General features: G+C 47.1%; 1 protein-coding gene across 2 annotated transcripts in view; it reads left to right on the top strand.

The window, feature by feature from the left end:
- The window catches only part of LONRF3 (LON peptidase N-terminal domain and ring finger 3), a 40,732-nt gene that overhangs the window by 1,786 nt on the left and 23,029 nt on the right, over nt 1–15,917 (top strand). Inside the window, exons 3-6 of one of the 2 annotated variants that reach the window (XM_006872107.1) lie at nt 2,263–2,381; nt 5,621–5,743; nt 14,445–14,670; nt 15,447–15,537. In XM_006872107.1, coding sequence (XP_006872169.1) covers nt 2,263–2,381; nt 5,621–5,743; nt 14,445–14,670; nt 15,447–15,537 — 559 coding nt within the window. The remainder of the gene's footprint in view (nt 1–2,262; nt 2,382–5,620; nt 5,744–14,444; nt 14,671–15,446; nt 15,538–15,917) is intronic. The other variant, XM_006872108.1, reaches the window with a different exon arrangement.

Genomic DNA, 15,917 nt, shown 5'->3' with positions numbered 1-15,917 from the left:
GGGGGGAGAAAAGCGCTCGCAGTCCCGCTGCCCTGTGACTCATTGTCACCATTTCCTATCACAGGATCCTAGGCTGAAATAGATGCGCTCCACCCCCTCCTCCCCACCACCCACAGCCCTGGAGCCCGCGTGCTCACCTCGCACCCCTGCCCCTAGAGCCCAGGGGCGATGGGACCGGGCAGTGGATAGGGGGATCCCCTGGGGACCGTGAGGTGGCACCGGACAAGGACACGCCTCTGCTCCATTTGTGTGCTACCCGGGAGAGGCGTGGGTGGCTGGCTGGACGGCTTCCTGGGCAGCGCTAGCCGCCCTGCGCCCTGACTGGGTTCCAGGCGCCGGAGCTGCTGCCAGAGTGAGGTGCTCTCCAGGCCCCGCCAGGAAGTGGCGGCCTAGCCTCAGGCTGGGATCTCCCAGCTCCGCCTCCCACCTGGAGCTCAGCAGCTGGACAAGACATTTAGCAGAGCAGGGGCCCAGGGCAGGTTGGGAGAATGGAGGAGCAGGGGGTGGGCGGGGGTCTCTATGTGTTGAATCTCCACCCCGACTTGCAACAGGTAATGGGGGAGGAAATGAAGCTTGACGCCCCTTCTCCCCCTTCCCCTGCTTTCTGTGCCCAGCCAGGAGCCCTCTGTGTGTGAGCTGCCACAGGGGAGCAGGAACAGAAAAATACTTGTCAAGTCTTTGTCCAGTCTCCTTCTTGGGTACTGTCCAGTCGATTTCGACTCATAGCGACACCCAGTGCCAGAGTAGAAGCATCCTATAGGGTATTCTTAGGTAGCAATCCTTACGGGGAAGGAGCCCTGGTGGCATTGTAGGATAAGACTGGTAACTACAAAATTTGAGGTTCAAATCCACCAGTTACTCTGCGGTAGAAAGATGCGTTTGTCTGCTCCCATAAGGATTTACAGCATTGGAAATCCTATATAAGACCATTATGAGTCAGAAGTGATTCGATGACAGTCGGAATCTTTATAAAAGCAGATCTCCAGGTCTTTCTTCCTTGGAACCTCTAAGTAGGTACCAACCACCAACCTTTTGGTGAGCAGCCAAGTGCTAAACTGTTGTTACTAGGGCTCCTTTGCTTAACTACCAAACAAGCCAATGATACCCCCCTCAAAACCAAACCAACCAATTCTACTACAGCAGCAGCAGAATCTTGAGTCCCATCCTTGAAGAACAGGGTGATATGAATGAAATAGAAGCACGCCACTTAAGCTCAAATCCCCAAGGGAAGTTCCATTCCCTTTAGCCAACCACTAAGAGCCAGGAGAGCCATTTCTCTCTCTTCTGTAGCTGCCAGCACTTTTCCCTGGGAATTCTTCCTTGCACCTCTTGTTCATCCCTTCTGAACAGTAAGAGGGTAATGTCAAGACAAACTTCACCCTTTTAAGAGGAAAGTCTTTGTATTGGAAGATGACCAATGTTTCTCTTCAGAAAAAGAAACCTGCTCCCCACCCCAGCTCTAAAGCTCACCAGTTACCCATGAATCTTACTATATAGCTCTGTAACCTTGAACAGATACCTGTCCCTCTCTGGGTTTGATTTTCCCCATCTGAAGAATGCGTAGATTGAGCCATATGGTCGCTAAAGGTCTGTCCCAGTCCTGGCATCAAGTGACTCTGTGTATTGGTAAGAGCCAGAAGCGAAATGCCCTGCTTTGTTCTAATTCTAGTCTCAGAATTCTGGTCCATGCTCATGTACATTTGGCCACTGGTGATGAGAAGAAGGGGCCTTGTTAAACACATTATCATTTTCCTTAGGAAAACTTCCTATGTGCTTACATGCTGGTAATGTTGCCAGACATCACACCCAATTGACTTAGACTTGTTTTCCTGGTGACCAGGAGAGGGTCACATCTGGCCATCTTCCTTTCTCCCCATCTGTTCTGCTTCCTTGTTGGTGATACACCTCACTCGGAAGCAAAACTTCCAAAGATGCTGGCAATGTAAAGACATGAAGCAGAGTGACGGGGTCTACTCTGTCCAAAGTCTTTAATGTAACACTGACTTCCCAGGCTTTCTAAGCAAGTCCTGGAGGGGGCTGGGGATGACTAAAATTGCGTTTGCAGTTGTGAAAGTTCAGACCCGATGTGGTAGAGTGTGTGATAGGCAAGGCAGTGTTTAAGCAGAAAACTGAACCAACACTTTGATTCCCAGTAGTGAAGTCCTAGGTAATCTGCCACTTGTTCAAAATCCATCCTCACACAAAAACTTATCAAGTGCTTGTGCTGGCGACCATTAATGAGGTATTTTCTCCTTTTGGCAGCTCCAAACGACCACTTACTTTATAGCAACCGGTCTCAAATTTATTTTACCTTGGAGTCTCATGAGGATGCACTACATGACGCAGAAATAGCATGCAAGCTCCGTCCAATGGGTGTTAAGGTGAGTGTGGGAAGGAGTTGCACTGTAGACAGGAATTGGCAGGAAAGGCCTGCCTCCCTGGGGGTTGGGCGCACTCAAGCACAAGCAGAGCAGGGAAAAGGCATCTCCCAGAATGCATCTGTGCCTAGTCTCAGGACTGGCCTTCATCCACATGTTGATGCTTTGTAGAGATTTGAGCCTGAGCTGTACTACTTGCAAACTAAATGACCATGGAGAAGCTGTTTTATTCTCTGAACCTCAAGTATCCTTGTTTGTAAAATGAGGCTATTGCTGTATTCTCTGATTATCTCACAGGGATACAATAAGGGTCAAAGTGAGCATTTTTATGTAATGGTGTGGCACTATGGATCAGCACTGGACTGGGAACCACAGGGTCAACAGCTCAAAACCAGCAGCTGCTCCTCAGAAACCCTATATAGGGTGGCTATGAGTTGGAACTGACTTGATGCACTTAACAACGTTAAGTTTGCAGAGTGTTTAGTGTAATGTTCTTTCTATACAATTCCAGGATGCCTTCCTTGGAAAACCAACTTACCCAAGTCCAAGACCATTCTCTCTTTTCTGACTCCTATGGAGCTAGATTTAAGAGTGCTGAATGTTTCAGATTCAAGTCTACCGAGTAGTAGAAAGCACCCTTATAATTAAATAGATCCACTCCTCACTTATCAACCTGGTTTGGTTAGGAAGACCAGGTTATTATGCAAAACTTGGCATTACGCAAAAATGGAAGATGACTGCATTAGATCACAAAATGAAGGGTGGCTGCGTCATTATATACCTTCCAAATTACATCATTACATAACTACTACCAAATCGAATTGACACGTAACCATCACAGCCCACATTACTCTTACCTTGCACCTTATAGTGTTCATTACTGCCAGGCATATATTAATGAGCAAAATAGTCATATAGTAGATTTTTACTATTGTTGTAAAATATCAGATATCAAGATAGTTGGTAAGTGAAGAGTATACGAATTCTTCAGCATCAATTTACGTTCAAAGCCCACTAAGTTATTAAGAACTCTAAAACTAGTTTACATCAGTTGGTCAGATTTGCCATCTAATGAGTTTTAAGGTCAAGCTTATGAAAATACTGGATTCTCATATTTCTTTAATTCAGGAACTTAAAGTATCATGGAGCTGTACACTCTGCCATTAGTGCCAGGGTGAAGCTCGCATATTCTTTCAGGAAAAGGTTCTCATGGATGGTGATGGATTCATGTGTTCTCTTCCCCAAAGAACACATTCACAGTTTAATCAAAGTCTCCAATGTCTTAACTCAAAAGGAGCTTCAGTGGGGACATTTCAGGCCTTGTAACAGTGCAAGTCAGGGAGCTGAATGGGGATAAGAGAGTTTCTCTTGCAAGTTCTGTTGCTACCCTCTGCCTAGGGCCGAGGGCCTGACAAGATGGGAAGCTGAGAGCCAGGGGACCATTTTGGTGTAGCGGAGAAAGTAACTTCCCCAGTGAATGAAGTGTTGGCAACAATACTTACCAGGAGTTTCATTTCCTCATAGTGCTGGGGGTGGGGCATGGGGGCTGGGGCAGTGATCAGAATATTGAGACTGAGGGAAGATTTGTGCTGATACATTTACTTCATAACCATCTCTCACCCTGATTGACATATTTCCCACCATTTCTCTGTGAAAGGGCCCTATGGAAGGCCTTTGCCTGGCAGCCCTGTTTTGACCATCCAGCCAGGGCTCTGTGGTATTCCGCATACTCTGCAGGCGGCATAGCTCTCAATGGGGTGAGCTGGCAGCCACTGCAGGAAGAATGCATGGGTTGCCACTTGGTATGATTAGCAGGATCCCAGAGGCATCTCAAGTCTCCCAACATGAATTCTCTCCAGCTACCAGCGGTTCAAACTTACCAGCAGCTCCTTGGAAACCCTATACAATGTCACTATGAGTTGGAACTGACTCAAAGGCACTTAACAACAACAGCAACATGCAGAAATGTTACTTAAGACTTGTTTCCAGAACCCCAAGCCTAAACTCACTACTGTGGAGTTGATTCCTTCAGTCTAGAGCTAGCCCCCACAGGGTTTTCCAAGCCTGTAAATCTTTATGAAAACAGACTGCCACATTTTTCTCTTACTGGGCAACCAATGGGTTCAAGCTACCAGCCTTTCAGTTAACAGCCAAGTGCTTTGTATCACCAGGGCACCTTGGTTAATCATTGTACCACCAGGGTGCCTTGTCTACAGAAAGCTCCTGGTGTAAACACTTCTGGGAGAGCAACAAGGAAATTCATTCGCATTCAAGATTAGGATCCTAAGGAGGCTTGGAGGCCTGGGAACTGCTGTAGCCAGGCTAGAGCTGGAGGCTGCTGAGCCTTCAGGGGCAGGTCAACAAGGCTCAGCAGTAGCAAACTGGCCTGTTTCTGTTAGATTTAGGGTCAGCCAGAGAGGCAAGGGAGTGTGAGAAGGCCACTAAAGGGCAGCCAAGATGACTCAAGAGAAAAGCCCTTCAAGCCAAGTTGCAAACAGTTATGGGTCCCACAGCACAGAGAGGGCAGCCCTCTCCCTTTCTTCCCTGCTCTCCCTCAGGATGCTCTTTGGAGAGTTCCTCACTCAGAACAATTGAGCTTGAACCCTGAGGACCCCTGAAACTTCTGGATACTTTTTAAGGGTGTCGTGAAGGAGCAGAAGAGAACTGAGCTCCTATGAACTCAGCCCCTGTTAAGCTGTCTTGAGGGCAGTCTGCTTTGATGGGAAGAGCATTCTGGGAATCCTAAAACCACAGTGCTAGTTACCTCTTTGCCACTTCTGAAAAATGATCACCAAATGCTCAAGGCTCTGCTATGGTCTAAGGTCTCTGCTTATGCGAGAACAAGATCCTATCTGGGTAGTTCCTGGAAGTTGGTTAGTATGTGGTCAAATACAGGGTCTTGCTACATCTGGTGATACCTCCAAGACAGCAAGGCTGGGGGTGGGGGGAGTAGTAAGGTACTGTAACCCATGGATATGGGTGGCTTTGGTATTGGGCAGTTTCAGGTTCAAATCCAGAATCCATAATGAACCAGTTGTGTTCCTTTGGGCAAGTCACTTTTCTGGATTTGAGTTTTATCTTTGTTCAAATGGGATTCAAAGCCAGGCTGTAGGAATGGGTCGTCCTTTTAAAATACTTCACACAATAGTGAATGCTCACTTGATGTGTAGTGATTATTAGTGATAATAGCAGCATTCATAAGATGAATAAGAATGGGGTTGAATGCCAATCTTTTCTTTCAGGCACATTTCCGAAAAGCTCAAGCCTTAGCCACTCTAGGCAAGGTGGAGGAAGCACTAAGGGAGTTTCTGTATTGTGTCGCTCTCGATGGAAAGAACAAGAAAGCAAAATGGGAAGCCCAAAAGGTGAGTTGAAATACCATCTCATGGTCCAGCTGACTATTGGGTTCCCAGATCTTTGTCTTCTCTAGGGAGGGGAGTGAGGGTGCCATGGTTTTTGGCAGTTGGGGTCCTGAGTGGGTGACTCACCAGTTGTCCAAAAACACCCTTCTCCTGGCAGGTGCATTAGATTGGGCAGTTACTACATTTTTGTCAGTGTCTGTGAGGAATGTTCTGGCTTCTGTGACTCAGGGTCCTGGTCATTAGGATAAAAAAAAAAAAAAAAAAAAAATCCAACTAAACCAATCAAGTTAACACAGAGAATGAGGCTTAATGAGGAGATTCTGAGATGTGGAGTGGTGCAATTATATACACTTTTTCCATTTTTTTTTTTTTTTTTTGGCGGCAGTTCATGGGAAGATACTTTAGTCCTCATTTCCCCTTTGTGTGCAGAACTCCAGCCTTCAGCTGCATTGCTAGAAATGCAGGCATACCTCGGAGATGCTGTGGGCTCAGTTCCAGACCACTGCAATCAAAGGAATACTGCCAATAAAAACGAGTCACACGAAATTTTTGGTTTCACAGTGCATATAAAAATCATGTTTGCATTATACTGGACTCTATGAAAGTTTGCAATAGCATTCTGAAAATGTTTGAAATAGTTGTAGACTTATCAGTATGTGACACAGAGACACCTAGTGAGCACATGCTACTGGAAAAATGGGGCTAATAGATTGACCTGACGCAGGGTTGTCATTAAGCATACAATTAAAAAACCTGCAAAGACAACAAAAAGCTATGCCTATAAAACACATATGTTATTGTTTTTGTTAGGTGCCATCTAATCCATTCTGACTCATAGTAACCCTGTATAGGGTTTCTGAGGGGCTGTTGGTGGGTTTGAACCACCAACCTTGCAGTTAGCAGTCCAGTGCTTACCCTACAGCACCACACCAAGTGGTTCTTCTTACCTGTCTCACGAATGCTAATCAGAGACTATATAATCTAAAGAGCCATTCTAACTTTAGGACCTAGTGGAAAGTGATTATTTTTAAAAAGATATACTTGAACTATTGAATACATTAGTGAAAACGGAAGCATGTTGGCTCTGTAAGTTGTAGGCTGGTGGTTCGGGCCCACCAGCCACTCTATGGGAGAAGGATGAGGCTTTCTGTTGCCATAAAGATTTACAGCCCCAGAAAACCTATACAGAGGCACTGAGTCAGAACCAACTTGAAAGCACTCATGGACTTTGTTGATTATTGTTTTGCAATTTTTGCTCCTGGTGTCTGGCTAACTGGCCTAGAAGTTGGATGCGGAGAGTCAGTCATTTTGTTTTCCTTCTGGCCTACCCTCTCGCCCCTCCCCGTTAACCACAACCCCAGGCACTACTGTCCCAATGTGGTTTGGCAGAGCAGTGGATGAAGAAAATGAGCACGAGACAGAGCTGACTTCTGAAGACTCCAGGAAGGAATCTTTGGCACAGTGAACTGGGGGAAACAGAGTTCTAGATTTCCTGTCTCTCACAGAGGATTTCCTTTCCGGGGAGTTGCTTTGACCAGCCTTTTAAACCAGTTCATTCTGGTTTGATCCTCTGCTAATAATTTGCCTTTCACCCCAAGATTGAATCAGAATCACTTTGGGATCTTGTAAAGTGTCCACTCTCATTCTGTATATATATTTGGGGTGGAAAGGCAAATTCTTAGCAAGGTGTTGAAGCAGAATGAACTGGTTTGTGGACAAGGTATTCTTGTGAGGAATGCTAGTGGGAGGAGGGTTGCTCCAAGCTGTGGACCCTTGCCCAAATCCTGGGCAGAGATCATGGTGTGACTAAGAATTCTGCTGGTGCTGCATGCTGTCAAGTCGGTTCTGACTCATAGCGACCCTGTATAGGGTTTCCAAGGCTGGAAAACATTATGGGAGCAGAAAGTCTTCTCTTTCTCCCGAAGAGCAACTGGTGGATTTGCACTGCTGACCTTTCAGCTAGCAGCCCAATGCATTATGCCACCAGGGGGGTATAATGAGGACAGCTAAGGAGCTCTGGTAGCGTATCGGTCTGGTTACAAATCGGTCTGCAAACTGTAAGGTCAGCAGTTCAAAACTACCAGCTGTTCCGCAGGAGAAAGATGAAGCTTTCTGCTCCCGTAAAGATTTACAGCCTTGGAAACCCTGTACAGGGTCGCTATGAACATAACCACCACCAACAACAACATTGAGTGAGGGAGTCCTGGTGTGGTGCTGTAGGATAAGCACTGGGCCACAAGGTCGCTTTGAACCGCAAGGTCAGCCATTCAAACTCACCATCCGCTCCCTGGAAATCCTTTACAGGACTCAGAGGAGTCTGAATTGGCTCAGCACATAACAGCAACAACAAACATTTATTAAACATTTCCTATAAGGAGCTCTGGTAGCGTAGTGGTTACGAATCAGGCTGCGAACCTTAAGGTCAGCGGTTCGAAACTACCAGCCGCTCCGTGGGAGGAAGATGAGGCTTTCTACTCCCATAAAGATTTATACCCTCGGAAACCCTGTACAGGGTCGCTATTGGTCGGAACCGACTCAACGGCACTTAACAACAACAACAACAAATAAGGAGCTCTGGTAGTGCTACGAACCGCAAGGTCGGCAGTGCGAAACTACCAGCTGCTCTGCGGAAAAAGATGAGGTTTTCTGCTCTCGTGAAGATTTACAGCCTCAGAAACCCTGTGCAGGGTCGCTATGGGTCGGAACCGCACTTAACAACAACAATATGCACCAGGTACTGTGCTCATGGCTTTATGTGGAAGATCTAATTTAATCTCACAACATTCCTCTGAGGGTGTTAAATACCATTGAGTTGGTTCCAACTCACAGTGACCCTGCATAGGGTTTCCAAGAAGCTACTGGTGGGTTAGAATAACTGACCTTTCAGTTAGCAGTCCAGTGCTTATCCTACAATGTCACAGCAGGATTTTTCCCTATGAGGGTTGTTGTTGTTAAGTGCATTGTTTCTAATGCATAGCGACCCTGTGTAGGGTTTCTGAGGAGCCACTGGTGAATTTGAACTTCCGACCTTGCAGTTCAAACCGACCCTGCGGTTGGTCCAGTGAACTAATCCTACAGCACCATGTTACAGATAAGGAAGCAGAAGTTTGGTGACTTCTCCAGTCACATCTAAGTTATGGGTGAGGAAACATGCAAATGAGACTGTCTGCTTCCAAGCCTGCCCTCCTTAGCCCTTCCACGCCCCAGTTCTCCCAGGAGGCCAGACCAGGAGTCTCAGCACGCACGGTCAAGGCTGGACAGGAGTGGCTGTGGAACTCTCCAGCTCTGGGATGGACAGAGGCAGTCTGCAGAACCTCGTCTTTAGGGACACAGTGTGTAAGGGCCAATAGAGGCAGATCTCAGGCTTAGGGGTTAGTGTCTTCTTTCATCCTGTTGGTGCATTGCCCGGTTGGCCTGAGAGATCCTAGTCTCATCAGTGGGGTTTACCTCTCTTTTATAGAGATCCCACTTTTATAGACCAACTGGTGTCATTTCCACAGCTGCTTAGGGAATGCAACCATGTACTGTGCTCGACTTGGGAGACCCAAAGAGGTATCAGGCCTCAAGGAATTTGTACTCTTGCATTTACTCCAAATGCCAGATAAAACAAGCAAGCCCTTGTGCCCCTGCCAAGTGTGAGGAATTCTGAGGTTAGGATGAGAATTGAGAGGCTTATTTCCACTGAACGTGCTGATACTGTGGCAGCCCTTTCAGAGCACTGAAGGGCCTCAGCTGTGCTTATTTACTAGCTTGTCCTAGTTTAAGGGTTGCAACTTTGACAGAGATGGTCTAGGTTCACTTGGCATTAATTAGTTGCTGAAGACCTTCACAGACCTGGGTTTCTTTTTAAATTTTTTCTTTTCTTTTCTTTTTTTTACAAAACTCACGCTTTTTTCCCACCCCCTTCTTGACCCATATGAACTTCTTTCTCTAAGGATAACACTGAAGTGGAATTGTCTTTCAGTCATGTGGAATGCTCAGTCTAATGCTTGACTTTCTCTTGTGTGCCAAAGCCATCAACAAGGCCAAGAGAAACATATGGGTAGTAAAGGGAAGATGTACTGCTGTGATTTCTGTCTTGTTTCCTGAGGTCTCTCCTCTCTGTCTCCCTTTCCCTCTGGCCACTCTCTCCCCTTTGATCCTTGTAGCTTGGGTTGCCACGTTACTGTTACTGGAAGACCTCACACTTGGGCCTTTTGGGTCACTCGGGAGTGCTTTTGAGGGCTATCATGGGTCCCAGTGGAGCTGAGAGCCTGTGAGAACTATAGTTTCTGGCTGTCGTACTTACTTCTTTGCCAACCTCAAGCTGAGAAGTGGGTCTCCCCAAGACTAGAAGAAACCGGGACCTGTCTGGGGACTTCAGGGCCGAACACCAGGCCTTTCCCTGGACCCTGGGGTGGAGAAATGTCATAATTCAATTCCATCCAATATGATATGTATCTATTAGACTTCTGTTATATGCTTCCCCTGCCCAGATGCCTGCCGTCTGGTTGGAGAGAAAGACTTATATCTGTTGACACTTTGAAGAGAACAGAAGACAGTAGCATTACATGCTCTGTGATGATTTGCTAGAGAACATGGATGGAAGGGAGAGGCCAGGAAGACTGAAGTCATAAAGTAAGGCAGCACTTGAGGTGAACCTTGAAGGCCGAGCAGGCCTTGACTGCCTGGCAAGTGCTGGTATCTTAAGAAGCTGGTATCTTTAGGGGGCCAGCAAGGGAACAAATCAAATTGGAGAAAGTTTGGTTTCCCGTGAAATTCTCTAACTGTGTACACCAAGGGGGTGGGACACCCTTTAGTGGGTCTTCAAGCACTCCAGTGGGTGCTGGGTGGTATACACTTGAGTATGCTTGAGAAACAAAATGATCTGCCCTCCTGTATTCCGTGATATATAAATACCTAGTCGTAATAATGAGATGGATTTGCACAGTGGCAGTAACAATGGGCTCAAGCTTAACAGAAGCTGTCAGGACTGGGTAATGTCTCATTTGGTTGTGCACAGAATGGGTTTGAGTTGAAACCGACCTGAACATCACCTAACAACGACTACAGCAGTCATTACCAGAGGGGAGATTTGAAGCAAGCATGTGAAGGGGCAGCCTGACTCCTAGCCCTCTCTGCTTCGTCTCACATTGCTTATCCAATTGCAGGGGGAACCAGCAATAGTGTGGACCCTGCCTGCCTGCCTGCCTGCTTGCCCGCTCCCCCAAGTACAGTACTTGAACTTACTGGACATTCTCTGCAAAGTGAAGACCAGAATTGTGGAGGAGAGACTGGGAAATTAATGATGGAGGGGTGGGGTGGTGGGTGGTAGGATGCAGAGAAAAGAAACAGCAAGGAACCTAGGAGACATTTGTAGATTTCTACCCATTGGAGTGTTCTTCAACTGGTGTTTTTCTCCTGATTTCTTCTGTCTCTTTTCTCCCAGTTGGTTTTACAAATCTCACTGCAGCTATTAATTTCTGGCACCAGGGCAGTGACTCTTAACTTGGGTGGGGTGACAGAGACCTTGTGGTGCCCTTTGAAAATCCAGATTCCTGGACCCCACTGGGGACAAGAGTGGGAACTAGGAACCTGGATTTTGCAGCAACTCTCCTCCCCCAGGTGAGTCTGATGAACACTGATGACGTCTACCTTGCTGTGTTGGGGCGTGGGGTCCAAGACTCGCTCCCTGGAGTTTGGCCCTGCAAGCTACACTTCTTTGCCCTTTCCTTCCCCGCTGCCCCCTCACCCCCATCTGAGCACCTGTAGAAACTTAAGTAGTGAAGTCTTCTGTTTTATATCACAGCTTCTCCTTAGTCTCTTTTCACCATCAGTCCCGGGGGATTCTCAGGAACATATTCCCGATATCCTGAAGCTGTTGGCATCTCAGCTTAGATTAAAGGAACACGTAGAGTCAATTGCTACTGAAGGCACCAGCCATAATCTACCAAAGTTGTCACAGGTAAAACTCAACTCACCCAGCTCACTCGTGGTGCTTCGTTTGGCTATTTGGTGGGTAAATGGTGGGGAGTGATTCTCCACTGCCTCCAGTTCCGGAGAAAGATGAATTGGAATCACTGGAGGTCACTGTTCTTCATTAAGGTTCTTGCTTAAAGCTAAAACTGACTTTCAGGCATGGCCCCAGGGCTGGTTGGTTTCTTGACTTATTACTTCAGCCAAGAAGTAGATTTTCCATCACTAGAAGGGCATTGGCCCACTTCCCCTGAAACTAGACAACAGCGTGGGTTTTTCCCAGCTGAGGGGTCGAGCCTGGGAAGAGGACACGATAGCCCCTCGTGGCTTACTTGTGTTGTTTGTTCAAGCTGCTGACCTGCTAGCATCCACTGAAGTCTTTATGCAAAGACAACTCCATCTGACTCCCAAGTGAAAGCAATTCGACATCCCTACACTACGTCTCACACATGAGTAGCTTCCCAGTACCTATTTGTAGCAGAAAAGAGAGAAAAGAGCTAGGGATGGGATAGAGTTAACATTTCCAAGAGGAAGAAGGGTATTTATGCAGAGAGATGGGATTTTCCAACAGAGGGTAAGTGGGCAGGAAATGAGGCTCAGAAGTCTAGATGTGAAGACCGAGGTTTGTACTGAATATACCTGCACACTCCTGGGGTACAGTCTGCCCTCTATTCGTTCCCTGTCTTCTTCCTGTTTGTAATCCTTGGGCTCTCAGTAGCTTCTTGGATGTACTGACAGGTGGAAACCTTACATTTCCCCAAGCTTCTCTCCCTGTTCTGGACAAAGAATAAAATGCAGTTGCACTCGTGCTAGCTCCTGAAATCCAAGAACTTCTAGTGCAGTTCCAAATAGTTTGAGACTGTTATGACATGACTGGGAACTCTCAGACTAAATTGAGGTGTCCGGAGTGACTTTGAATCGCAGCTCGATCTGAAATGAAGCAACCTAGCACCCCTTGCATTCCACTAGGGGCTCCCTGTGTGCTGGAAACAGTGACCCTACTTGGCTGCCAACTGAAAGATAGGAAACTTCAGTTCACCTAGAGGCACCCTGGAGGAAATGCCTGGTGACCTGCTGCCCCCAAATCAGTCATTGAACATCCTAGAAGGCACAGTTCTCTTCTGACACACATGGGGTTGCTATGAGTCAGAATCAACTTGATGGCAACAAGTTTGGTGGGTTGTTTTTTTTTTGTTTTGTTTTTAATTTTACATTCCACTGTTAGGGCACAGGGATTGGCTTTCCATCCAAAGTTTGCTTTGGAAAGCAGTGCACTGTTGTGTAGACAATTCCTTGGCCTGAGGGAATGCTGACGATGTAGGGGGGTGCTATTGTTGGGCGCCATCAAGTTCATTCCACCTCACATTGACCCTGTGTGGCAGTAGAACGAACGGCCTTATAGGGTTTTCTTGGCTGTAATCGTTATAGGAAGGAGCTCTGGTAGCGTAGTGGTTACGAATCGGGCTGCGAACCGCAAGGTCAGCAGTTCAAAACTCTACCAGCTGTTCTGCAGGAGAAAGATGAGGTGTTCTGCTCCCATAAAGATTTACAGCCTCGGAAACCCTGTACAGGGTCGCTATGGGTCAGAACCGACTCCACGGCACATAACAACAACAACAAACATTATAGGAGCAGATCACTGGATCTTTCTGCCGCAGAGCTAATGGGTGGGTTTGAACATCCAACCTTTTTTGTTAGTAGCCAACCGCTTAACCCTTATGCCAGCAGAGCTCCTTGTATTGCTATAATGCTGAAAAGCCACATCATTTTTCTCCTCACCTCAGTATTTTCTCCTAACTCTCTGCTCTACCACCACTACCACCCTCCCATTTATTGGTAAGGGCTAGAGGGAAACAGCAACATGATCATTCTGATTGCACCTGGTAAAGTTATACAGTGACACATTGTCACTGGATTGCTTTCTAGACCCATTTTACAAATCTCCCTTTCCTGGGCAAACATTGTTTAAAAGGTGAAAGACATTATTGATGATCTTGCCTGGTGGTTTTGTCTCTTTTTCAGACTTGTTACTTAAAAAGCTAGTGAAAGGAATTTTTTTTTTTTCTTTCCCCTAGTTTATTTGATGAGCAGAACATACAGTTCTAGAACATGAGATAACTGCAGGCCTCAGAGCAAACCTGTGCCAAAAACTCATCAGAAGGCCTCTGGGAGCTGGGGGTTGGGATTTCCAGAGGGCCTGGGATGGCAGTGAGGGTGGAAGGAAGGTTTGAGTGACAGGTGATCTATCTAGCCTCACTTCAGACACTAGCACCCCCACCCCCACCATGCCTTTACCTAAATGTAACTGCGGAATGATTATGACAGAAGGTGGGGTTGGTACTTCACTTTGCATTTCTCCCCTTCACCTCTCCTCAAAGATTACCTCCCCTTGCCACATGCACGCACGCACGCACGCACGCACGCACTCAAGCACGCATGCACACACACACACACACACACACACACACACACACTACCTACCACCATCCATTCCTTTATAACCTTGTCTAGGAAGTTCCCCACCTCCACCCAGGCTGGACACGTCTTTGCTGCAGATGCTGCGTGGACAGGAAATGGGAAGTAATGTGCCCTTAGGGACAACAAGGTGTTTAGCAAGATGTTCACTAAATGTTCAGGGGTGGGGCTCAGGGCTCTGTATTTGTCCTGTTTTGTCCCCATGCAAGTAGACACATCACATAACAATATTGGTCTGAAGTAGATTCTGATATTCGCCTCTTCCTCCTCCCAGGAAAACCTGGAGCTTCCTCACTGTTCTAGTCAGGAGGAAGCAGACACCAGTCCAGCTAGAGTCAAGGTGGATGGGCCACAAGACGAGACAGGAGAAGAGGAGGAGAAGGATGCCGCTTCTCCTGAGGATGATGCCACTAAGACTGGAAAATGCCAGGAAAAGAAGAGGAAGCATGGCCAAATTGAACCCCGAGGTCAGGAGGTGTCTAAGAAAGCTTCCAAGTCAGGTACTCAACTCTACCCAGGGAGAAAGACTTGGAAGGATATGCTTCACTCAGCAGCCTATGCAAATGTCTTATTCCAGCCTCCCCAATGGGGGACCTCTTCACTTTCTCTCTGGATGTGTGACCCAGCCATAGCACTTAACCAGCTGGTGACCTCAGAGGTTGCTGGAGGTTTCTGTATGATAATGCCTGGGGTCTAGCCCATTGTATGTGGTCAGCAATCATACTAGAAAGCTAAGGCAGATAGTCAAGCCAGGCATCAAGTAATGCCAACCTATGCCTTCCACAGTGTCCCTTCCTTCCTGGCTAACTTCCCCCAGCCTCCATGTAGAAATGTAGGGCCAGAGCAGTGTGATTAGGGCTTACCCTGCTCCTGCCCAGCTGTGCTCTTATAACTAAGCCTCTGGGAAGCAGCAGCTGCTGCTTGAAGTCTTTTCCAAGAGGGTTTGGCAGAGCTCACTTCATGGAGATGTTGCTGATGCTGCCTGGTTGAGTGGGTGCTTGTAACATTGGAGTGAAGTCCCATGGGCCTTGACTTGTGTGCCTCTCTCTCTCTCTCACTGGGAGGATGCCTCAGGCTGCTGGAACCCTGTGAGTGTCTATATCAGGGTCTCCCATCCTCAGTGACTCAGGTGGTCATGAAATCAACTCTCTGGGAGGTAGCTAGAGTAACAGCTGAAAAACAAAAATAGAAATTGGGTCCTCTTAGCTTCAGAAGTACTTACTATCTGTGGAACCAAGGGTGGTGTAGTTCTGACTAAGTGCTTTCTAAATCACAGATTCACCCACGGATCTGGAGGCCAAACCTGCTCTCAATAGCCCGGTCGCCTCTTTTGATGCATCTGACCTTGAATGCTCACTCTGTATGAGGTATGTGCTGCTTGCGGTCACTTACCACCTGATGTTTCCTCCTTTCTGATGCCTGCATCTTTCTGCTAGCCACCTACCTGCTTCTTCAGTCAGCATGTGTGAAAGCATGGTTCTAGTGAAGTGGAACTCACAACACTGATTTCTCACATGGGCTAGCTTGTGTCTCCTACTCACAGGCTGCATGCTTGACTCCTGACTTCAAAATTCTTACAGGGAGGGTGGGAAGAGAGAAGTCTACTCAAAGGTTGCTAACCGATGGCCTACAGTCTGAATATGTTCTTTGTTTGACCCTCCTGGATTTTTCTAGCTAAGACAGGACATGTACTCTTCAGTTGGTCCTGGCCCCCATCACCTCCCACTGTCTCATCCCATCCTGTGTC

This window comes from Chrysochloris asiatica, unplaced genomic scaffold (assembly GCF_000296735.1).
Source record: "Chrysochloris asiatica unplaced genomic scaffold, ChrAsi1.0 scaffold00183, whole genome shotgun sequence".
Classification (NCBI taxonomy): domain Eukaryota; kingdom Metazoa; phylum Chordata; class Mammalia; order Afrosoricida; family Chrysochloridae; genus Chrysochloris; species Chrysochloris asiatica.
The sequence above is the reverse complement of the archived record's forward strand: the minus strand, read 5'-3'. Positions and strand labels throughout refer to the sequence as shown.